This window comes from Seriola aureovittata, chromosome 6, assembly GCF_021018895.1.
Source record: "Seriola aureovittata isolate HTS-2021-v1 ecotype China chromosome 6, ASM2101889v1, whole genome shotgun sequence".
Classification (NCBI taxonomy): Eukaryota; Metazoa; Chordata; class Actinopteri; order Carangiformes; family Carangidae; genus Seriola; species Seriola aureovittata.
This window is the reverse complement of record NC_079369.1, coordinates 3,557,194-3,583,579: the sequence shown is the minus strand read 5'-3', so window position 1 is coordinate 3,583,579 and position 26,386 is coordinate 3,557,194. Positions and strand designations below refer to the sequence as shown.

General features: G+C 39.4%; 1 protein-coding gene across 2 annotated transcripts in view; it reads left to right on the top strand.

Annotated features, from left to right (window-relative positions):
* The window catches only part of rab6ba (RAB6B, member RAS oncogene family a), a 49,993-nt gene that overhangs the window by 17,723 nt on the left and 5,884 nt on the right, over positions 1-26,386 (top strand). Inside the window, exons 2-7 of one of the 2 annotated variants that reach the window (XM_056378665.1) lie at positions 4,778-4,836; positions 15,163-15,216; positions 15,619-15,745; positions 17,193-17,304; positions 22,724-22,817; positions 24,587-24,653. In XM_056378665.1, the coding sequence (XP_056234640.1) occupies positions 4,778-4,836; positions 15,163-15,216; positions 15,619-15,745; positions 17,193-17,304; positions 22,724-22,817; positions 24,587-24,653 (513 nt within the window). The remainder of the gene's footprint in view (positions 1-4,777; positions 4,837-15,162; positions 15,217-15,618; positions 15,746-17,192; positions 17,305-22,723; positions 22,818-24,586; positions 24,654-26,386) is intronic. The other variant, XM_056378666.1, reaches the window with a different exon arrangement.

Here is a 26,386-nt window from a genome sequence, read left to right as displayed (position 1 = left end):
GATGAGACATTTGCACAGACGGCCTGGAGTCAGTGGGAGAAGTCATCAAACACTCAAACACAAACTGGGCTCGAACAATAAATGTTGTGTCATTGCTTTCACACAGAGGGGAATACCATCTTGTATGTTCTTTCTCCTCGAGTCAATTATTGGACATAAATGTCATATCTATGACAAAACCAAAACGGTCTCATTAAAACTGTGGCATTAATCTGTTTTTTAACACTTGTTTCTCATTACATGATTAATTTTGTTTAAGGTGTGTTACTAGCCTGTAGCTAGGCAGTTTAAATTATAGTTGAACCTGTTATAGTTCACTGTTACCCTGCCTTTTGAAAATTAATAAGCTACAGTTTTCTCTGTGAACCCACTGCCCTGCGAGAACACACCTGCGTTACGACCTGCATGAAAAGAGATTATTGCTATGTTATCTGTACCGCTGGTTTGGATTTTACTTTTATGTTTGACTAAAGCTACTAATCATTTGAATCCCATCATAATCTCTAAAATAGCTTTGAGTGTTAATGGCAGAGAGGATGAAAAGCTTATGAGGGGGAAATGCTCAGAAAAGCAGAGCTAATTCTGAAATGTAATCGAAAATCTGCCTTGTTAATCACTTCTTTTTAGCCTAACGGAAAATTCACTAAATTATTGCAGCCATGTAAGTAAGCTTCCTGCTTCCACCCCAGTAATTAAATTCACACAACAGACCTGGAGTTATATCTGAAGATACTGACGAAAATTAAATAACACACTCAGTTCAGCCTTATGAGATTAGGAGACTCCTGTAGGTTGGATCAGGATGTGTTTTGTTTCCCTGTAGCGCTTTGGTCTGACGTTGCTATCATGTAATTCAATGTCCATCATTATACTGTTATGTACAATACATCCAAGCAAAATCAAAGAGTGCGGTGACAGACCATTCATCTCTTGAGAGGGAATTTCAGTGTCTCCTCATATTTTGTTCGCACTGCACTCTCCCAGATACTACTTGAGTTAGAGGAAGAAAAAAAGGACGAGCTGTCTGTCCCTGAGTTTTGAAGCTTTCAGCAGTGACTGTGCGGAGCAGAGAGTGCTGTGTCATGTTGCTTAGTGGTCGAGGACGATGAGTCAGCAGCGAGGATGTTGGATCAGACTCTCCATCCTAATGTTCTGCTCTCTCATACTGATGTGAAGAGGCTGCAGCTATTGATAATTCTCATTGATTAATTAGTGTCTGAAAGTAGCAGAAAAGGCCTAATTACATTTAACAAGGACTCAAGGTGATGTTTTCAAATTGCTTGTTTTTGTCTGACCAACAGTCTGAAATTCAAAAGGACAGAGGTAGACAAAAGCAGGCTTCTCATTTTGAGTGAGAAGCCTCAAAATTTTTGAAAGCTGAAATGAGTGAATTTGTTGAAAACTCTGACTGTTTAAGTATTTCATGTTTCATTGTTGCTGTATGGCAAGGTAGAGCTAGTTAACCCTGGTATTGGAATACAGTATTTTTAAGAGGAAAACCTAATATCAGGCTGTTCTTTCTTTATTACATAAAACTGTTCAGGTGTTCGCTATCAATATATGAATTATTTGAACATACAATGCAAAGATTCGCCTCATGCTTTATTGTTAGTATGATTTTTAGTTAACTTTAGCAAAGTCATCTTGGCTAAATTTCTACACACCCACTACTGAGCAGGGCAGAGGGGATACTGTTACCTTAAAATCTCATAAAGCATTTGGTTGGACTACCGTGCATGTGTCAATCCTGAATGGAGATTTATCTAACGTAACCTGTGACCTCACATAGGAATGTAGTTAGCTAACGACATACTAACTTTAGGCCCTGGAAGTAGCACTAGGTCACTGCAGGTAAATAGTTAGCCAGGCATGCTATTGAGAGTAGATAAACACACTTGTTGATCCATTTCTTACACTTTTGCTCTCGTGTTTTTTGGAAAAGTGAAAATTGATTAAACATAAGACACCACCCATCATACGCTTACATTGCCAATTACTGCTTTTACCACGGCTCCATGCGCACACAATCTGATTTCAGTAGATGAGTCATGATGGAGTTTTAATTTCAATTTCAAGTGAAGAAGTAAAATGTGTTAAATTCACGAGTAAAAAAGGAGGACAGGTCTGGAGCTGAGTAAACTAGATGATGTATCAATAAATTAGCATGTGGTCATTAGCATAATCAGTAGCTGCTCATCAGATCCTGCCTCGCAGATATGGAAACCAAGTGAGGGCACGGATACGTGTAATTAGTCGGCCTGATTAAAACTCTTTATGTAAACAATTGCACCTGAGTGCCCATTCGTTGAGCTGTGAATTTAAGGCAGACTATGTTTACTGAGTGAGTCTCTGCCTGCAAATTTTAAGTGCTCAGTTTCAGTGCATTTCTTCCACATGAATAATGAATTGAAAATAAATATTAAAAAACAACAAATCTGGAATGACAGCAGCACAGAAAGATGTCTGCATGTTGCACAGGCGTATAGATAATTTAGGTCTGTTAGTCAAGAGTCAATAAGATGAAATGTGGTAGTCAGCGATATGCAGAGTCTGTCAAGTGTGGACCGGCTGATTGGACCGAACCGTAGCACTTTGGATGTGTTCCACTGGAATTAGGGGGATCTAAGACAGCGGCTCTCAGCCAACCATCTGCACTCATGCTAAATGGATATACAAAGAGGATGTGATTGATTCCTACTGGCCTCCTCATTTGCTTTGCTTCAATCCTCCTCATTAATAAAATCACAAAAAAAAAAAAATCTGCAAACCATATACATCATCTATCAATAAGTCAACCATGTCTAACCAGCCTTCTTTTCTTTAAGTGATTAATTCTGGTATAATATGCTACATGCTACTAAAATGATGGATTGATTATTGAATTGATATGAAATTAAGTGACATTTTTCCAGTCATTTGTCAGTCACATACCATAACATGCCTCGATAATGATCCTTGTCAGTCGAGTATCATTTTTCCACAGAGAAAAATGGCTGGGTACATTTAGGTTCACAGGATCTAACATTTTAGTTACCAGATTAATAGCAACGGCTTTTGGATCCTGTTAGTTTGTGTCCGCCTTTTCTCTCAAGATTTTATTTTCTTTCTTTTTAATCTTTGGCTAAATCTGCATTTAAATTACTTGTCATCTTCTCATTATGTATCAACTGTAACAACAGAGAGTGTGGAACAGTAACTCATACCTTTTGTATACAAGTTGGTCCTATATTTATTTTACTAAGGAGGCATTAAGGAGTAGGATGAATCACTAGTTATTTCGCCACAACTTGATATTGATTATTGCTAGTGTTCCTTGGAATAAATGAATTGCAGTTTTGTGCCCACATACATATTTTCCCTTATTCCACTGCACTGCAACAAAAATAGAGAGTGTGCAGTCTAAGATTACTATAACTTATTATTTGCAATGCACAGGCATTGATCACGGCAATCAATATTGTTGGAGCTAAACAATGCTCAAAAATTATTATTGAGATATTATTATTGTGTCTAAATGAGCATGGATTGCTGATTCTTATCAATAATTGCACCTCGCTGCAACCCTTGAAAATTCTTTTTCAACATGGTAAACATATTATTTTGCTTCAGGGTGGAATACAGATTTGTATTTACTCTCATAAAGTTGCCATGTTTAGACCCGTGCTGCAGATTATCTGTTCCGGATATTGAACTTGTAAAAAGAAAAAGATAAAGTGTCTGAAAACTTCCAACCTTAAAAGGTCCCATATTGTATTAAGTGATTTTCATGACTTTGTTTTTTTTATTATAAAGCAGGTCTAGGTTTTATATTAATACTGTGAAAGTTTTAAAGCGCTCAGTCCACAGAGAAATGCACTCAGCTTATATTCAGAAACTGAGCCTTAAAATGAGCTGTCAGGACTTTTGTAACTTTGTGATGTCACAACAAAGCAGTCATCGCTCTCAACCACACCCCAAGCCCCGCCCACCTGGACCATGCAATCTTGCTGGATTTGGTTTCTCTGAGTGTTTTACTTGAAATCTGCTATATTTTTATTTGATCCCTCACAAAAAAGTCAGACAATCAGAAGAAAGGCTCAGAGCTTCCTCTCGTCTGATTGGCTCACCGACCTGTTGTTACTAGAACTCCAGACAGAAGCCTGAGAGAGGAGATGTAAATGAGTTGGTTTTTGGTTCTTAAAACCACAAATATACCTTCTCATGGATCAACACTTCAAATAAAATACTGAGCTATCCAAAACTTTATTTCCATGTAAAACCGTATCACCCCCAGTAAGAAGATGATTGAGAAAATTGGTTTCCAGTGCCTTTTAAAAGCAACCAGATAGATTTTTATTAGACTTAATTCATCGCTTTTTTGGCTTGGCATCCTATGCAAATGACAGACGGCTGTAAGTGTCAGTAAAACCTGTCGAAAGCTCTCAGGTGAGCCTGTTTTCAGCTGGAGTGGTCGACTTTTCCCTCACCTTTCCTATCGCTCTTTGGGATCTCATCTCTCTATCCTCCCCATTTAATATATTAAAAGGGAAATGTTGGTGTTTTGGGAACTCATAATGCTGGTTGCAGCAGCCCTGTAATTACATCTGAACCTGATGCCACTGCATGACCTCCTGGTCACCCCCAGGCACACTAATGAGCTCCCTGGGCAGCAGTGACAGCCATAGCAGAAACCCGTAACCACCGATCCCGCTGTTAGGTTGATTGAGTGTCTGAATGCAAGAGGACGAGGCCTCTTCTTCTCTCATTTAATACATTCTGTCTTTTTCTTCTCTTGCAGTTGGAAAGACGTCTCTGATCACACGGTTCATGTATGACAGCTTTGACAACACATATCAGGTAGGTGCTGCTGCAGGCACAGAGCGAATATTCTGTCTCGAATTATCGATTTTGTCTCTGTTGATCAGTCACACTGTGCTGTCTGCCTTTCATTTGATAGTGAAACATACAACTGTACATACATGAAATTAATAAACTCCACCTACACGAATATGGCCCAGGTAAAATTAGTTACTAGCATGTTAATCAAGGAAATTAATTCACAAAAAATATTTATTTGTGTGTGTGTGTGTGTGTGTGTGTGTGTGTGTGTGTGTGTGTAAAACATGGAAGTTAAAGCCCACATGGATATTAAAACAGACACATTTGAACCGAACCACATCAAGAGCACCGTGGGCCCTCGGGCGATGACTATTTCTAACCCTGTTCTCCACAGCAGCCTAATCTCGCTCGTCATCCTAAAAACAGAATATTGCTTATGCAGCTACAGTACTCTTTGCAAGCATCTGCAGACACGTAAAAGACCTTTAAATAAACCTGCTTTATAAGCAGAAAGTATCTATTTCTATAGTAATAAAAAAGGAATTAAAAATAAACCTCACAAAGCTATTCCGCCCTTTCTCATCATATTGTGTACAGTGTGTGTGTGTGTGTGTGTGTGTCTTTTAGCTCACCCAGGCTCTTTATTGAGGGAGTGCACATTATTATGAGCCTGTGCAATGTGTGACAAAACATAAGCAGATTAGCCTTAGAAACACTGTAATACCATCAGTGTATAAGACGACTGAATGTGAAGGAAAGCTAAGAGGTAACTTTTGTTTTCGCTAAATTTCAAGTACGATATACAACTTAATTTATCATCTACTGATAATAGTGATGGTAAACTTAAAACTAATTCAAGTGCACAAACCATCACTCAGTGGAGCTACTATAGAAGTGCTTTCTAGAAGTAAGGCTGCAGCTAATGATTATTTTCATTATTGATTAATCTGATAATTAATCTGACTCCATTAATTAAATTTGTACAATTTTGTAGAGTTAAAGGTGATGTCATTAAATGTTTTGGTCCACCAACAGTGTAAAATCCAAAGATCAGTTCAGCAACAGCAAAATCCTTTCAATTTAGAGGCTGGAACACATGTCAATGTTTGGTATTTCTTTTCGATCGATTATCAAAATTGTTGTCGATTAATTTTCTGTATCGACTAACTGATTAAGTGATAAATCGTTGCAGTTGTAGCCGGAAGACTTCAAACATTCCACATGGCTCTACAGCTTTAATTTCAGAGGCAGTTTGCTTGCTAATAAAAACGTATATTTCTATTTAATTGCTGTTTAATGAGACAGACATGTTTCACATCGCATTTGCATATTGTTTGTCTGGAGGTTTGGTGGAAAAATACTCTTCTCTACAAGGAATACAGGATACACTGGCAGCTCATAGTGTGGTGAAAAGTGACATTGCACTTGGTTATTGTTTAATGGGTGATATAAATAATGTATACAGTCGGACAGATGAGACTGTTTTTGCAGTGAATGATGTCTGTTTGACTAAAACCTTAATCCACTGTGCAGTATCTTTTTTTTTTTTTTTTTAATCTCTATTTTAATTTGAGCAGTAGTTTATTTAAAAACATCAGTGAGTCTGAGAAATGATTTCCTTCAGGTATAAAACTGGCCAGCATTCCCTCTGCAAGGCCAGTAGAGTTAATAATGTTCTTCCTCCTGGTCCTCAGACTACAGACCTGTAGCCTCATTCCCTTAAGATCAAATGTTAATGTGGCCTTGCCTTTAAATTATGTAATGTGGTCTTTAAAGATCACCTCAGCTGTTGATCTAAGCTGTGCCTCCTATTTCCTCACCGGCTCCATCTAAGTTGACTTTCTTGCCCTCTACAGTATAATCACTTGCAATTAAAACTGGCTCTATCACCAGGAATAGAAGTTTATTAAAATAATACTGTGACACTTTGGGAAATATGCATGTTTGCTTTCTGTTTGAGAGTCAGATAAGAAGATAGATAACACTGTCTCTGACCAGTATCCTCCTGGACTCTCCAGCGGTTTCCAACAAATAGTCCGCCACAGTAAAACAGCATATTGCTGTTTTTACAGGTTTTTCTCGCTGTAAGAAGTTTCTAGGTTTTTACTCGGTATGTGATCAGCTGCTGCCTAGTTGGAGTTGGTGTCTACTGCTTGTGATCACCTCACACCTGCATTTAGCAAATATTTGACCAGTTTCACAACATAACGTATACAGTGTTAAAGATTGGAGGAGCTGGAAGAAACAAGAGACTTTCCATAACTCAGCTTTACTCTGCTATTACGTTAATTGGATAATGTTGTCTCCCAACTGCTGCTAGCTTAGCCAGGTTTGTATGTAGCCTGGTGGCTAGAATAGCCAGCCTCTTTGACTGAGCTTTTAAATTTTTAAGTGCAGATACTATTCCTGAGGTGCCTGAGGGACACTTTTAAATGAGATTTACTCACCCGCTCCAGACGTTATTGTTCCTTTGAGAAACTGGAGGCTCACTGCTAGTCTCGTCTCGTTGCATCTGCTCAAACAGGAAAAGAACCAAACAACTAGTTTCCAATTTTGCCCATTATACAGCTTTTAATTCTCCCTGACACAACTCAGCACGACCCTCTCCACACTTCCTGTTCCATTCCTGTTGCGACCAGTAACAGAAGGATAAGGTGTTCAGCAAGTCATCTCCCTCCCCGTATGGTCACACCATCTAATCTAATTCTCATTCTCTGCCGGCCTATTTCTCCTGCACAGCCCAATCCCAAAGTGCCAAATATAATCAAGGCAGGGTTGCTCAATGTAAGATCTCTGCTAAATAGATCATTTGCGTGTAATGATTTTCATAATAAGCCAGACATTATTATGATAACTGATAATCGTGGATGCCACCTGAAGATGTTACTCCTGCCCCTTCACGACTCTCTGTTTGGACTCTTGGTTCTAATTTCCTGTTGGACTTGGAAATGATTTACCTTCTGTGTCTCACAGCGGTTTCACTTCCTGTCTTTGTTTTCTTTTCCTTCTTTTGTGATCGTCTGCCCCACCCTAATGTGTTTCACCTGTGTCCAATCATCCCAGCGACCCTTGGGTATTTAGCGCTCTCTGTTGTCTTTGTCAGTTTGTCTGTTGAGTTTCCCTGGTATTTCCAAGTGCTTCTTGTTTATTTTCCCCCGGTCGTTTTCCTAGATATTCTTGCTTTGTTCCTGGTAATTTACCCTTGTGCACTTCGTGTGAAGAAGCCTTTTGTTTTCTTCCTGTTCACTTGCCTGACTTCTCTTCGACTTGTCTTCATGGTTATCAGCTCATCTGCCTGTGAGCAATATTTCTTCATTAAAGTACGCAAACTGTTCCAGCCTCCGAGTCTGCATTTAGGTCCTGGAAAAACCTTCCTGAATGACACTCTAATGGAAGCCTCTCCTCCTGGCTGCTCATTATTTCACCAACCAAGATCTTTGTGAAGAAGAGAATTGGTAGCTGCCTTTTCTAATAATATAAATCTCTCTCGTATCAATTTGCTCTTCCATTCTTATTTAAGGGAGACACCCTGTGTCTGTGCTTCCTACTTTATAGACCACTCCAATCCTCGTTTGGCTTCATAGATGAATTCTGACAGTTCCTGTCAATAATCCTGCCCAGATATAACTGATTTATAATGCTAGGTGATTTCAACATTCATGTCTGCTGCACCTCTAACTGTGTTTTTTAATTTCTCACAGACTGGGCCATACTCTCGATCTTGTTTTTATCTTATGTTCTTACATTGTCTGACTTTATGTTTTTGATCTTTGTATTTCTGATCACTATTGTATATATTTTAATTTGGATTTACCTCCCTCCTTTTAGCAGCTTCTGTAACAGTTACAGTACACAGGTCTAGAGTTTTTAATTCTGCCTCTGGCGACAGTTTTAGTAAAGCTTTTAACACTACACCCCTGTGAATTAGATCCGCTATTATCAGTGGATGAGCAGCTATTAAATTTCAGTATTATCTGCAGTTCCATCCTTGATGAAATTGCTCCATTTAAGACCAGAGAAACTAAACCCATGTCCCAGATGAAGACATTCGCACTCCAAAAAAAGGAAAGATGTCTGAAAGCAGAGCGTCGGTGGAAATCCTCTATAAGCTCCGCGGCCACTATGCTGACCTTAAGGCTCCGAAGCTCTTTAACGCTGAGGTTGAAAACTTCAGACATGCCAACTTTTCCAATCTCATTGAATATTTCAAATCCCAAGGTGCTTTGTGATGCTCCCCCTGTCCCGTCTCTAGACGATGACACCTGCAATGAGCTTTTAAACTGTTTTATTACAAAAATCTCTCATTTGCCAGAGTGTTATTGAACAAAATTAACCCCTCCTTTATTCCTTTAGACATTCTCCCCTTTTTTGACTTTTTAAAAAAAATCTTTTTAAGAAGTTTTGAAATTTTAAACATAATTTATCTGTTCATAACATTCATAACATTTTGAATAGCTCCCTTTATTACTGTGTCTGGCTATTTCAAATAGAAACCCAGACTCAACCCAAAACATTTTTAACAATTTTAGACCTTTCTCCAAACTTTCTTTTCTTAGCCAAAGTTGATATTTGAACCTTTTTCCGATCAGCCTTTATAGAGTCCACGCAGTACAGAAACCGCCCTTCTTAAAAGGTCATGACTTTGGTTTTAGCTGCTGACTTCTGCTTGCACCCGTCCTTTCTTCTTTGCACTGTCTGCCTGTTAGTTTTTTGATTTAAAAATTCCCACCTATCACTTTTAAAGCCGTGGATGGTTCTGACCTTCTAACTCCCCATGTGCCGTCAAGGCCCTGAGGTCCAGTAATGCCGCTCACCTGGTGGTCCCTAAATCCAGACTGAAAAACAAAGGTGACAGAGCATTTCCCATCAGGGACCCCAGACTTCGGAACAATCTCCCAGAGGAAATTAGGATGGTTAAATCTATCTCTTCATTTAAATCTCTTTTTAAAACACACTTTTATAGTCTGGCCTTCCTATGATCCTCTGTGTGTATGTTTTATTGATGCTGCTATCGTTCTTATTGTTTGTTTGTTTGTTTACTTTTGTGATTAATATCTTCATGAGTGGCTCATGTTTTGTTGCTTTTACTGATAACTTCACGTTTTTAAGTTTTCTTTGGTATGAAAATGATCCAGTCATAGTTTTCTCTAGGTCCGTGGGTACATTGCAAACAGGAACTCCTACAACTATATAATGCCTATAATGCATGGATAGTAAATGTGACACGATCATTTCCTGCATGAGTGTAGCACCCTCCTCAGCACCGTTACCTGGAGTGCATGTGGGCATCTGTTGTTGCCTGCAGTCTGTCTCACTCCAAGGCCGCTGCTCTAACTCCCAACATGAATGCAGCTGGGTAAATTACGGTTTCGAAAATCTCAACAGCTGTCAAACTCGGTACTAAGTGCATTCTGAGGAGCATTTAGTGGGCGGGGGGAAGGTTGTCTATAGACAAATGGCCGTCTGAAGACACAGAGAGCCTCTCCTCACCCTTACTTTTTTAGCCGTGACCTCCCATTTTACATGGGGAGGCAGCAGATGCCAGACAGATAGCATCTGCTTATTTAATAATGTTCCCATATGCTGTTTAATGTCAGCCTCTGCCTCACACTATTGTAATGGCTTGTGCCTACAAACGATAACAGCAGCCAGGGAGGGGTATGAAAATCAGATCATTAGTTTATTTGTGTGTAAAACAAAACCATTTAAATCCCCCATTGAGTTCAAAAAACAGCCTTGTCATTCCCTTCTTACAGTCATATTGCTTTTATTTTACAGATAGTGGATCAATGATTTTGTTATGGGTGCCGTAACCTCTGCCTTGTAGCTATAGATCAAAGACAAAGCTCAGTGTGTGTTTTGTCCTGTGTGTGTGTGTGTGTGGGTGTGGGTGTGGGTGGGTGTGTTTCCCCCTTCTTCCCTGTGTCTTTTCCTTCCTGGCGCAGTGACAGGTAGGGCTGTAAATGATTTTGCAGTCTTTTTCTAGCTCAACTCCAGAGACCTTTTTGAGTATTAATTAAAATTCTGCATGCATTTGCTCGGTTTGAGTGTTTATGCTGTCGCTCAGAGGGGAGGCTGGGTTTGCCCAGCGAGGGTGGAAAGATGCTATGAATGCGAGCCTGCGGGAGACGTGTCTTGATGAGAAGATTCATGAGAGTCATTCAGGCTCACAGATCACCACGTTTTTTTTTTTTGTTTGTTTTCATGTAAGTCCAGCTTTTAGATTTGAGCTGATCCAGTTCAATCCTTAGAGGGAAGAATAGGAGTCTATTTAGAGAACCAGGGCCATCGGAAAGATGAAACCGAGCATGGTAGTGGCTTTAGTCAGCAGGAGGATGTGAGTGAGGTGAGCCAGATTTGCTGCCTCTAAAGCAGCAGAGTCCCATCAAGCAGCCACCCAGCCGAGAGAGACACAGGCAGGCGTCCTCACTGCCTGGCAGCACATGCTAAAGGGCTCAGAGGCCTCCAGAGGCAGAGTGCTTTTGTCAGCTGCGGTGGAGCTGTCAGTCAAGCCTGGCCACCAGGCTGTGACCGCATCTGTCTGCGCTGCCCAAATACTCAGATATTTAGCGTAGCGACCGGTGAATCTGACTTTTAGGACACTTCAGAAATGTACAAAATGTCACACTTGAAGCAGAAGATGACCCATTAAATGTCATCAGCTTTGTATTTCAGCTGAATTTTCCAGTATACTGCACTTGAAAATGGTTTAGTTTGCAAATAATATTCCACATTATCTCCAGTATTTAGAACTATTTCAGAAAACAGGATACAGATGAAACAATTGATATATAGGAAAATGAATCAACAACTATGTCGATAATCAATCAAGTCATTTTCTAGCATAAATAGCATTTAGATTTGCATCTTTCTGTTATGTGATTGTTAATTGAATATAAAGTTTTTAATTTGAAGATGTTACCTTGGACTCGGTGATGGTGGCAGGCGTGGGATTTTTTTTCAGATTTTTTGTTTTATATGCTACATGATTTATCAAAAACTCTCAATATATAATCAATAATGAAGATAATCATTTGTTGCAGCTCTTGTGTTACCACTTCCAACTCCAAGTTAATGTTGTATCGGGGTAAAAATGTACTGAATTAAACAGACTAATCATGACTGCGCTGCCACTACCCATTAGAGTGGTTACAAATCCAGCATGGTGTAACTGCCTGCTGTGTGAAGAAGCAGGCGTGATTTATATACTGATCTATTTCCTCTTGTGCTGGCAGTAGACTTCAAATGAATGAGATTTGGTGTGCTCACAAACTGCTGTTAAATACGGCACTGTGAGCAAATGCCAGTATGCTCACTGTGCTTCAAGGTCTGTTGGTTTAACGGCGTCCCTGCCAGATGGAGGACCTTGAAAGTCCTGATGGGAGCAGTGGTGGTGGAAGAAATATTTAAATTCTCTGCTTACATAAAAAGCAGAAACCACCACAATGGAGAAAAAAAAAAAATCGTCAAAAACGTGACAAGATATAAAGTCTTGTGTTCATTAATTACGTGCAGCGATTAAAGCTCGGTCACAAGACCAACACTCATGACCTTGTCTAAGCATCTCTGAGATGATGAAGGCCTGTGGAGTGATCTCAGGCAGCAGTAGTGCGTATGGGTTATGCAGCTTTGTTTGTCAGTTTGCAGCTCTGTCTTGGTTTGACCTGATGGACACTTTTTTTTTTTGGACTTATGATTAATTTCCTGTTTTTATTTTGTAGCACTGTGTTTTTACTTCCCATCTTTGTGTCTCCGTTTTTCCCTCCTTGTTGATTGTCTGCCCCGCCCTAATGTGTTTCACCTGTGTTCAATCACCCTTGCCTCCCTGGTGTGTATTTGGTCTCTGTGCTCCCCCTTGTCTTTGTCAGTCCGTCTGTTGTCCTACTAAATCCAGGTTTGCTCCCATTTCCCTCTTTGAAGTTTCTGTTTGTCGTTTTGTTGTCTGCATTTGGGTTCAGCATTTCAAGCCCACAGCTGTTTCCTGTTAAAAGCTCTAAAGACCCAATGTACTGTATCTTTCCTGCCCCGTAATGGAATGAAAAAATATCTAAAGATGGCTGTATTCAAGTGAAAAATGCATTTATAAAGTAAAATCAGTGAAATCTCTCAGATGTGTTTGAAGCAGAATGGCCACGAGAGTCATGGTCTGTCTTCTTACAATGTGCGCTGGTTAAAAATTTAAAAGAAATATTAATAATTTCTAATGATCTAATCTGTTCATGTTATAGCTGTCTGTGTGGGACTCTATATTTAAAACTGGGCACAGCACCTCTGCCAGCCCCCAAGAAAAGCCTCTGCCACATCTCTGAGCTTTCAACTTCATTCAAGCTCCTATGTCAATAATATAACTGCAAATCAGCAAAACATGTTTTCTCAGTTGAACCGAAGAGGTCATTTTGGTGACTGTACGACATAAAATATGTGAAATAAGTGTCTGTTTTGATGCTGATACAACCAGAAAATACACTTTAATTTCATTGACTATAATCTTGTATCCAGCACTTTATAATTTGAATTCTTTGAGTAGGTTTACTTTCATCCTAACTGCGCTTGATCTGACTGAGTGTAAACGAAGAGTATAAATGACGTCCTGTCTTCATGCCAGACTCTCTGAGTCAGTTCACTGTGGTAGCTGGCATCGCCAAGGAAACGAGTGCGTGATCAAGCTGCTGATGCCCAGCTCTGTCAAAGTGGGCAGCGGGCACCCTGCTGGACTGCCAGCCTAATATAGACAAACACAACAGATACACCAACTTGCCTAAATCAGAGGAGGGGTACAAGTGTATAAAATGTGTCTTGGTGCAAATGATACACAGTCTCAGAAAAAAGTGCAGGAGGGAAGCTGCATCCTCTAGTCTGCAGACTAGTAATTCCCTGTCAGACCTGTCATCCATTTACAGTAGAGGCTCCAGCTGGCCGGTGCTGGAGTTTACAGGCTAAGGTCACATAGGGTATAACCATACAGCTGGGGACTGCTGCATAATCCCGGGTCAGTCCTACACAAGCTACCATCGACCCCTTTACACCCCCGCCCCCTCACACACACACACTGAGAACACAAACATCTGGATGCACCACATGAAAGGGTCACAAACCACATCTGCCTTGGTCAGCTGTCAAGGAAAGTCTCTCATTCAAAACTCTTCTGTTTCCCACAATGCATCTTTTGTTCTTAAATTATTTAATGTGCATGCTGTCTAATAGAATATCAGGAAGATTTAAAACAGATGGTCCATGTCTGCAAAACACTAATAGAATAGCAACTGTTTATAATGAATTTCATAATGATGATATTAATGTTTTAAAAAGGCAGTGTATTGTTTATTGAAAAGAAGCCATCTTTGTAATTGTGAGATCTGAAACGTCATTGTTACATGTCCAAAACTGAACAGTTCTGGCTTCAAAATCCAGTAAAACAAACAAACCCAGATCTGCAGTTTAACTTCCATTTCTAGGTTTTGGTTTGTCCGAGCCAGAGCACCTGATGATATCATGGCAGGCTGCAAAGCTGAGAGCTGTAGGCTTGGCTGCAGAAAGGAAAAATCCCTTGAAGAGGGAACACAGTGCCATCTGCCTTGCAGCACAACAAGGGAATGGTTAGATTGCAATTTTAAAATGAGTAATATGGAGTGACTTTAAGCCCGTGTCAGTATAAAAACCATATAAAATACACAAACTACATATTTAAACAATATAGTAGTTGCGATAATTGAAGCACAGTAACAGCTCACGTACCGTCACCTGCTCCAGTTTAAAAACTGACTCCATCTGATGATTCATCAAAAGCCTCGGGCCTCAAAAATAAGCACAGAGTTGCATTAACAAAGGTGTCTTTTTACAGCGCTATTGCATTGGATTGCATTTATTCCATGAGATTTATTTCCCCTGTGATGTGATCAGGGCTGCAGTGAACTATGGATCTTGCAGTAATCTGTCCTCCTCCTCACCATTTGTCTCTTTAATTCCCATTATTCATTTCCCCCGGTAAATGCTCTGCTGTGGTATTTACACTAGGGCTGTACAAATTAATCAAAATATCATTTAAATTTTAATATGGCCAAGTAAAAATTGATATAAGTTTTTGATAAAGGTCAAATGTGTTGTAACATAACATTATAAAAGAAGCATTGTGATGCTACAGAGATGCTGCAGCCTACAAATCATATCCTTCAGACAGAACATTATTATAACTTCTTTTTTTAAGTGCAAATGAAATGCAAAAAATTTCTCAGAAAAAATGCAATCACAATATCTGTCAATACAATATAAGTTTTAAAAAAATATATAATTCTACCTTAATTTAAAGTGATGTTGACGCATGAATATCTTCTTTCCCTAAACTAGGCCACAATTGGAATTGACTTCCTGTCGAAAACCATGTACTTGGAGGATCGAACGGTAAGACTCTCACTTACAGCTGTAACTCCACAAAATAATGTTTATGTGTCTGCAGTGCAGTATCTCAGAGAGAACACGTTCTGTTGTTCATCTTCACAGTGATGTCCTGACCTGCATGAAATCAAACTTTACCCAGCAGTAGTGATGAGCAGCATGAAATCTCTCTAGCTCGTGACATGTAGATGAATACAATCAAACATGTCTGCATGTCTGTTTTTCCTGGGGAATCTTTCATACAGCAGTGCAACCTTGGAAGTGTCATCGTGAGGAGTCCACTCATATGAATAATGCCTGTTTGTGTGTGTGTGTGTGTGTGTGTGTGTGTTGTGTAAGCCTGTGTGTCTGGAGGGAGCCTACTGTTTCCAGGCTCTCTGACTATCTGAATAATCTCAGCCTCCTCAGCTTTCTCTCTCTCAACCCCAGGTGAGGTTGCAGCTCTGGGACACAGCGGGACAAGAGCGCTTCAGGAGCCTCATTCCCAGTTATATACGGGACTCCACTGTAGCTGTGGTGGTCTACGACATTACAAGTCAGTGTCTTTCAAAAAGTCTGCTGAATTTACCCATTAAGTGACTGTTATACCTTCAAATATTGTTTGTTTGTTTACATTTTAGTGTCAAGGAGTGTGGCCAGAGCTAATGTCTCTCTCTCTCTCTCTCTCTCTTGTTAAAGTGTGTCAGATGGATTTCCCTGAGATGAGAGATCTAAGATCAGATTTCATAAATATCAAATATCACTTTAATATTTCCCAAATTGGATCCACTGAGCAATCAGATGAGATCAGATGAATCACATTAACCTCCCACCTTCTGAAATTCTCCCTTAGAACCAGTAACCACATAACAGAACTGTGTTGGTTAAATCTTATTTTATCTCCCTCTCTCTGTCCATTGAGGACAAGAACCACTTTGGTGGGTTTCTTTTAAGGGAAAGTCAAGGGGATTTGAAGGGTCACTGCTTTGCAACTATTTCTTGAAAAGCACCAGTTTCAGCCTCTGGTGTAGTTTGCTTGTGGTTTGTAAATGACTCCTTTTCAGAGAGAACAGTTTTTTCTGTCTATCCTGAATTAATCACCAAGTTGTTATATTGTGCTTCGCAGTAGGAAAGCATTCGTGACTTTGCTTCTATTCATTAGTTTAAAAGATAAAATGAGTTAGTCCTTTATTAATCCGACAATGGGCGTATTTGCAGTGTTACAGCAGCAAAGTGAAACCGCAAAATTTTGATATCAAATACTTAAAAAAAAAAAAAAGATTAATGATATAATATGTACAATCAGATATTTAAATATAGCAAATAAATAGCAGATACGTAATGTTGCAGTTGGTGTATGTTAATAATTGCACACACACACCAACTGTGAAATATTACTTATCTGCTATAAAAGTGCAAAGACTAAGACACTTATTGTAACATTGCTGCCTTCAGGAGATGAATTTTATTCCTAATTTTATGTAAAAACATGGGGTACCGCCCACCATAACCACGTTCTCTTTTTCACCTTGAAACGCGGCATATGTCTCCTCAAAGTCCCAGTCCAACAATACGATACGACCCTTAGTCTGCATGCCAGCAAGGCTGCATGCTCAATGAACTTGGCAAGGTCAAAGGGATAGCTGGTAATAAACCGTATTTCCTGGATTTATTGTGTAATTCCAGTACTGTGTGGATTTTACATATCGTCTATCCATGAACTCTTGTCTTAAGGTCAAGATATGTGAGATATTTTATTATAATGTGCCATCTTTTTTCTGTATCTTCATCTTAATAGTTTCATATCAACTGATTTCTCATTATTTATCACCAGCTGTTTTAAAAACACCAATCGTATCACTGTTTAAAAACCGAGATGATGTTAATGTTAATGGTTTTGTTCAGAGCGCCAACGGTAGGAGTGTCGGTGTATTGACTGTCATTGAAATTGTACAAATAGATTTTTAATTCGACTGCGCTTTGCTTCTTCCCTCCCTCAACAGATGTTAACTCATTCCAGCAGACGTCAAAATGGATCGACGATGTGAGAACAGAGAGAGGAAGTGATGTCATAATTATGCTAGTCGGCAATAAAACAGACCTGGCAGATAAGAGGTAACCCACGCCTCTAACTTCACTATTTGAACCCCTTTTTTCGCCTTTTAGCCAGCGTTTCCTTCTGTCGTCATGGCAAATATTTTGTAATATTGTGCTTAATCTTAATTAATACACTCATTAGCTTAACTGCTCATATTTAGTGTTGTTGTAGTGATTAAATTGGGACATGAGGTGACTCAGCAGCCTTTTATTGGAACAGACCACTTGCCTTGAAATGAGAAAATTATTCCTTGCTTGGAGAAATTATTCATTGATTTATTCCCTGGTGACACTTGAAAAATCTGTGTACATTATATATTAAATATTTTATAGACATAAGGGAATTCCTAGAGGAACAGCATAATAATGAAATGACATGAAGCAGAGATACACAATAGTGTAAGAATAGCACAAAATAAAATCAGAAGTAAAGCATAAAATGTCTTATGTCCTGGTGCTAAAGTATATGAACGATACTTACTTTACAAAATCTTTCTTTTCCCCTCCAACACCCTGGGAAATCTTTTCCAAAGTTGCTCCCTTTTTTCATGTAAATGTCCTTTTTCCTGACATTCTTCAGAAGAAATCAGGCTAATCCACTTTACATTTATGCATTTCACCAACATAGTTATACTGAATTTTCAATAGTGTATTTCTTTTTATTTTAATTAAATCATCTCTGTTACAAGAGATACTGTATCTCTTGGTTGGTGGTTGGTGAACCACAGAACATCAACTAGCAAATATTAGCATGCTAACACGTTAAAATAAACCAAGTAATATAAACTAAGTTAGTGAACATAAGCATCAAAACTTTAAAGTGTTAGCATTGTCACTGTGAGCATGTTAGCATGCCAACTTTAGCATTTAGCTTCAAGCACCACAGTGCTTAAGTGCAGCCTCAGGCTGCTAGCATGGCTGTAAACTCTCAAGTGTTTTTATGTAACTGCTTCTTTTCTTTCTTGCGAAGCACAAATTTATGTATCTGTTATGTCCCCTGAAAATTAAACTTACCCACAGTGATCAACTCTACAGTTCTCCAGAAAAATGCATGCCATGCTGAGCAATAATATCGATAATAACTTTATTTGTATAGTGCTTTTCTGAAGTCTTTTAACAAAGGACACTGGAGGCAGTAAAATTATTTAGTAAAATAGAAACCTGATTAAATTCTCAATATTTGTGAAGTTGGAGGTTGACAAACGGCTCATCTGGTGCATTAATTCATCTTTCTTCTGTATTGTTTCTGGTCCACCGTCTGTAAGTAACAACAAGCCTCTGGGACATCCTTTCATTTGTTGTTGATGCTGCTCTGTTTCCCGGTCTCCTTCTTCAATGGAGACGGTTCACAAGTCCACACTTAAACAGCTGACCATCAACTTTCTGGTGTAGTTGACCATTTTTAGTGCAATTTATTTTAGAAACTGTCTGTGAGTTTGTGGTAAGGTGATGTCCAGTGTAGAATCAGACTACTTCCTGTTTATTTTCCTTCTCTCTTCCCCTGTCAAATATGCAACCACACTGCATGTTTAGATAAATTGTTCAGGTGAGCATTTTCACAAATACCGTTCCCTCATAACATTTTATGTGGTGAGTAATCACGCACAAATTGTTCACACATTGTTGTGGCAAGCATTATATGCCCATGTGGTAACGATAACATTTACAGCATTGTTAACGTGTCGAGGATGTACTTGGCGCTGCAGAAATAAAATTCCCATTGGCATACTCATATTTTAGATCCAACATGTAACTGACTGAGGGGAAAGCAGGAAAACTGCTGGTGATGGCAGTTTCCAGGCTGTATCTCACTGGATCTGCCAATAAAACTTCATGGCTGCCATAACAGCAGGCAGAAGACAGAAGCTCTGGATTCAGGCCACAGAGAGATTGCATATATACATATATATATATATATATATATATATATATATATATATATATATATATATATATATATATATATATACACAGTATATACACACAGTAAGACCAGGCATGGCCAAGCAAGTATATGCATATACAGAATAAAGACTGAACAATGCACTTTAAGTTAGCTGGTTAGGAGCCGGAATGCAAGTTGCTCTTTGTCTGATTGCATTTTGTCATCTGAGCTGTCATATAAACTACAGAACAGGGTGGGGTGCTAAGTTAAATTATATTGACGGTGTGGGCCTCCATCGAAAGAGTGCTGAAAATGATTGATTTCCCTTTAATTTATGGATAATTTGTCTTAACTGCCAATTATGTTGGGTCTTAAAGGGACCTGCAAGTTAAAGCCCCAGTGAATGATCCATGGTTCAGAAGCAAAAGCCTTTTACTGCATTAACATGACCTCAGCATCCTCTCCTAATTTGCTTCTTACGAGAGGTAAATCAGCCTCGCTGCTGTGAGTAAGAGTCTTATAGGTTTTTGCACAAATCATTGCAGAAAAATTAAACTGGCATTTTATTGCTTTTTAAATTACAGCACCCCGCAGCTCATCAGTGCTTCACTTTCCACCTACATGGTCTTGACCAATCATTCTGAAGCTTATGAATCATTTTATTTTTTATACATTTTTATTTATTTATTTACCTTTTTTCATGTTTACAAGGAAATTGAGGTTAATCACAGTGACTCTCCTCATGCAGACGTGGTTTGATGTGAGATGATAAATGCTCCTGTCACTATTGGTTCTGTGTGTGTGTGTGTGTGTGTGTGTGTGTGTGCCCACTGCCCGAGGGACTTTGAGTAACAATGGATGATTTCAGCTGATAAATTGTATCTGATATATTTTATTTGGATTATATACGACACGTGTAGAAATATGACTTGGCACATGATCTAACGCCACTCTGCATAAAGTGGCTGACACTGAAAGGTGGGTTGAAATTCCTGAAATATCTCGACATGTGGGAGAAGATGTTTTCTGCAGCAGAGGTGATGCAGTGTGTTCCTCTCAGTTTCCATGTGTCTGGTTTTGTAGCTGGGCCTTAAAAAAAAAAAAAAAAAAAAAACCTGAAAATAAGTCAGTGATGCATTTTTGTTCACGTTGTCTTTCACCGTATCCGCACTGACGCACATGTGTGTTACGTTACTGTGAAGAGGTGCGGTTCGATTTTCAGGTGCTCGTGAGGACTAATTTTAAGTGGGATGTGATTATAATACATTCAGGTGTTTACATGCACTGATGCATTCAATTGAAACACCTGTGTGACACGTGCAAGAATTTGAGAAGAAATGTATGTGCATCGCATCTAGAAAAGTAATCAGTTTAAACCGTTTACATGGTACAGTTCTTCTTTTGATTGGTTTATGAAAAGGTTTAAACTTCCCCTCTGCAACCGATCCATTGAAGTTTTAATTGCTTTGTGCCTCTTTATTCTGATTAAGGTGTTTATTATATGCAGCATTTTTATTCTCTTTTAAACCGATTTACAAGGAGACGAATATTATGATTCTATATGTATGTTAGCCGGGTTTTCTTTGTGTCTGTTGCTTTGTTCATTCGTGTGTGTGTGGGAGTTTTCTCACAACGCTCGGTGCTTGGAGGAATTAAAGTACGCACAGTTAAAGTCCTATGGAGCCCCTGGAGCTCCTCTGCATAAAGGAAATGTAGTGTGCATTGTACGCCAGGCAGCATCAAAAAAGTGGAGCCTGGTGTGCTGCACACTGACAGGAAGTAGCTCAGGGATTTTTTTTTTTAAACTGTACTTGTTAAGTCAGAGCATTAATTGAGTTCTTTGTGCAGCCGTTCTCAGCTTTTCTTCTACACTGCTACTACGATACTTTGGTGTGAAGCCATTTTTAAAAGCTAATATAGTTTTTATTGTCATGCTTTTCGTACATAAGGTAGAAAAACAGATAATACACTATCCATGCAATTAATACTACTGTGTTGAAGCTTATGTCAAACCTGCATGAAGTGATTTCCGGCCGCCAGGGGGCAGTGCAACAAGCTGCACACACAACGCTGACATATTATCACTTTATAATGTAACGGTGAAGATATCAGCAAACAGTTGTCTATTTACATGTCCTGCAGAACCAGAGCAACATGAGCATTTATTTGATTGTATTTGATTGGCTCAATTGTTTTATTAGCCTCCTGTAAATGTAAGTGCAATACTCTTCGTTTTGGCCTTGTTTTGGTCTGCTGTACTTCCTGAGAGAAATACCTGACGCTTTAGTTCCTAAATCCTGCGTTATGATCACCAGCTGGTTTAAATTAGTTTGTAAATAGAAAATAAAGAATAGTCGTCAGGTTGGTTGCTAAACAAAAATGAGCAAATCAGTCTCTTGTCATCTTTGTTATGCTTGAGTTCTTAATGATTTTGGATAGTACCTGTACAACTCTTTTTACATCATTTACAGATTTGCTTGAAGAAATCACCAGTGGCTTTAAATGAGAGACGATGTCACATATTTCATGACTGAGCTGCTCTGAAACTACAAAAGCTCTGCGAGCGTGCATGAATGTTGCTAGGATGCCACATCTTGCGCACCTATTATGCAATTTTCTTGCCAACTGCCTGTCTGATGATGAATAAGCCTCGGTGTTGTTTAAGTTGGGACTGAGACGCTTGCCTCCAGAAATAGCCACAGAGGCACTGTTGCAACTCTTGTCAGGTGGTGTTATTATGTAAATACATCTCCAGTGCAGTGTTTTTTCTGTTCTCGCTGCAGAAACCTCTTTTCCTACCTCACAAAGACTGAATTTCCCTTTTCTTCTGTGCTGTGATACACAGGGAGAGTTATTTAAGTGTAAATAAGTGTAATGTCACTGTGGTTAAGGCTTTTGCACAGCAGCGTAACTTGCTCTTGACTTCGATGTTGCCGTGTTTAGTCAGGTGTTACAACCTCTTCAGGTCAAGTTGAGAAAAGAACAAGAAGTAAAGAAGTGGTATTTTTGAGTTAGTACACAGCTGAGATTCCTTTTGTGTCGAGAGGAACAAAGACAACAGGCTCGTTACGTCATGGCTTTTATCCCAGAAGAGCAGTGGCAGGTTGATTTAAGCCCGTCGTCTTAACGAACCTGCTGGCGGAGTGTGCTGCGGAGTCAGCAGTACCGCACTGATCTCTCCTTTTGTGTTAATGGACACCTGACACAGTCTCCGTTTCACAGCAAGAGCCAAACAATCACCGCCAGATTCATTAAAATCTAATTCAAATTGGCTGTTATTAATTTCTTGCAGGGCGATGTAATTAATCATTCTCAGTCATTAGCAAATTAACTCTGGTGTATCCTCACTAGCCCAGAATAACTGGAGCTGTAGTAGCCTCGCTGTGAGTCTTGTGTCGTATCTACTCGTCTTTGTTAAATGTTAATATGAGAAAAGCAGCCTCTGTTTTTTTGTTTTTTTTTGTGTGTGTGTCCTCAGACTGTAAACACTGTATAATTACCTCTCATGCATTAATCTGCAGTGCTCTGATGATCATGCCCCTCCATTTACAGGCAAATCACAATTGAGGAAGGTGAACAGAGGGCTAAGGAGCTGAGTGTCATGTTCATAGAGACGAGCGCCAAGACGGGTTACAACGTCAAACAGGTGAGTGAGTTCAGAGATGCTTCACGAGTGTTTAATGAAGAAGCCGCAGGTGTCTCTTATAGATCAGGCGATGTGACGTTAAACTGCAATTCAATCTAGTTTGCACCTCATGCTGCATATATCTGCATGTTAATGAAGTAAACAGATGTTGTTGAAACTGCTTAATGTTAGCTTTCTCTCTACTGGCACATATTTGACTTTGAGACGTGAGTGCTGTAATTAATATTTCTACATTAATGTGTGGATTAGATCACTTTTGACCTCTTTAACATCTAGTAATGATCATTACATCATAGTTATTATGACAGGATGTGAGGCAGTTTAAAGGTATCCTGTGGTCTTTTATGATTTCATTCACTGTTTCTCACCGAAACACACTCTACAAACTACTTCTTTCCCACAATGCCTCTTCCCTTCTTCTTCACTGTCTTTCCTGGTGCATTGCTACGTTTTTTTTTGGCACATTACTGCCACCAGCTGTGCATTGGCGGTATAGCAAGAAGCTGGTGGTTATGAATCGTGTCTTGCAGGAGATGCAAACATATTGCTCCACATCACTACTAGTGGTCAAAAACTCCACAGGGTGCCTTTTGATGGTCTCTTGTTTTACGTACTAAATACAACTTGTAGTCCAAGCTGCCACTACCAGCATCTCACTAAGACTGAAATCTACATGTATTTATTTACTTTACTCAGTATACGCTGATGTTTAGAAATATTTGGGGGGATTGCAAACGCAAAGAGAAGCGTGGATCAGCAACGGTGATTTGTCTCAAAACAGATGTTTGTTGTCAAGAACAACGACCGTCTGTTAACCTAATAAGTCGTGAGATGAAAGCAAACTGTATTGTGTCCATCAGCGAATGGTGTTGCTGCCGGGGCGTCTCTCCCTCTCGCCCCATAGCAGCACAGACAGAGGAGGCTATTCATCACCTCACTCCAGGACTGTGAGTGCTAAGAACAAAATGCCAGAGTGGCGCACTGTCACAGTCCTGCCTCCAAACGCTGCAGTGTTCACTCTGTTCAGCTGCGTCATCGCTCAGATACTGTATCGGCAGATTCAAGCTTTTAGGCATCAATTTACTGATCATCTATGAGAACTGATATTGTTTTGGTGCATAACAACCAACATAGTAAGAAGAAAAGAAATATAAACAAAGATAAAAAGTACTGCAGGTCAGATACAGCTTAAATATACATTGATAATTTAAACAATAAAATCAAATATTTACAATAAAAGTGTGAAATATACAAAAATATAAACATCCTGTAGTTACAGATGGTAAGTGTAATAATGGAAGGACATAATTATAACTTTTGATTTGAATGTTATCCTTTATTTTTTCTTACTAAAGCTGTAATTTCTTCTTTTTCTGTGATAACTGAACTAAAACAGTGGATGAACTTGTGTCGCAGTTGTTTGTGTTCATTCCCAGACCATATGAAAATGAACATCAGAGAGCTGACACTTGTTCTCGGTCTGGCAGTCACAGTAATGGACACACGCTTTTATTTTTGTTAGTCACATTGTTATGGTGTAGTAATGCAGAGCAGCTGCTTTTTAAATCAGTCTGGTGTCACAACTGCAGTAGGCTTCATTAATGATTTCACTTTGACAACCACGTGCTTAATATGCTAATAAAAACGAATAGTAATAAATGGCTGCATAGAAATTAGGAAAAGGCTGATCCCAAAACACTGCAGCAGACTTTTGACATGTTGTTTTGCAGGAAATATGAAATGTCCTCCTTCTGTTTCTGTCTTTCCAGCTGTTTCGGCGCGTGGCAGCTGCTCTTCCAGGGATGGAAAGTATGCAAGAGACGAGCAAAGAAGGGAGTATCCTTTGACCAATTTACATGTCATGAAACTGTTTTGAAAAACCTATTTCAGTAATAATATGCAAATAGCCTGAGCTCAGAGGAAGCATTTTAATCCGGATGTGATAGCATCGTTCTCCGCTAGCTTCCAAATTAAGAGTTCCAGGACTGAACTCTGTATCGTGACACTCAGTTAAATACGTGTCAGCTACCGGTCCAATTATGTTTTTCAGTGTGACACTCTTGCTAACTGTTTTGCGGCGCTGGTGCCTGACGAGTGCACCGGGGGGGGGGGGGGGGGGGTCAGTCAGACAGTGGGTACCTGCAGTTTTGTCTGCGGTGGGTCAGAAGATGTGCTCATTTAAACCAGTGACAGGAGTCTGAGTGTCCAACCATCAGTCAGCCTGTAGTGCTGCTGCATACAACTCTCCTAACTGGCACCTCATATCTGCTGCTGTCGCTGCTCCACCTGTGGGCGATTTGTCAGGTGCTGCAGCACTTTCACCCCCCCCACACACACACACACACACAAAACTAAATCCTGACATTTTATTATTTCAGGAAGAAGCATAACTGCAGAATAACTGAAATATCACACAGTTATTGAGAGGGAGAAACTTTCCCCTGTCTTATGAGATATAAAAAACAAAACATACACAGAGCAGAATTTAATTGTTGTGATTAAATCTAGGGAGTAAATTTGCTCAATGTTTCCTCTATGGGATAATTCACAACGCAGAAGTGCACGTGTTTATATCAAATGCAGCCGAGACCGATTTCAGCTGTAATTTTCACCAGTAGCTGAACAGGACCCTCAGGCTGTCTGGGCTCCTCACTCGTTCTGGTATTGATTTTCACATCTGTTAATATATTCGATGTGGGAAACAATAAGACGGCCTACATTTCTGTGCTCACACTCTTTTTAGACTTAGATGTGAATGTAAACAGGACAAGTAAACAAGATCTGGAACAAAGCCCATAATACACATCTCAGTCTTACTTCTGTCCACCATCAAACTTCGGTTTGATTCTCACAGGAAGATTTTTAAATCCTTGGACCATGTTTTGATTTGAACCCAATATGGTGTTTAAAACTCGTTCAATACAGTATCCGTCTGTGCAGCGTCACATTATCCTCTGTTTCTTGTGTTTTTTATTATTTATTTTATTGATCTTTGTTTCTTGTAATGACACACAATTAAAAAAGAACCTAACAACACAGAGCAACCACTAGGTCCAATCACTCATACACAGACTATATGTATATTAAAGGTTAGGTACATGATATTCACTGCCACTAGATGTCGCACTAGACCACCGGCATCTTTGTCACTACCCCCCACCCCACCCCCTTCTTGTTTTTGGCAACAGGTGTGAAGCTTAAACGCACAACGATGAGCTGGCAGTAAGGAAACTAGCGATAGCAACATTTACAGATAATCGTTCGCCACAGGACACGTTTAATATCTCCTCTGTTTTTCTGTTCCACCAATCAGACGTGTTTCTTTATGTTCCGCAAGCTGGTAACCATCAGCTGAACGATGCACTCTCATCATCTACAGCTTTGCACTTTTTGTAAACTGCCTTTTTAACAACACGTTCATGCCCGCGTTTGCATTTGACCACTTATAATCATCCCACCTGTTCAGACGGACCCTTCCTAACGCGCCTCACAGTCTTCATCCTGTGTAAAAGTTGATATGAGGCTTCATCAGATCAAATAGATAGTTTTCCAAAATTCCTTTTAGTACC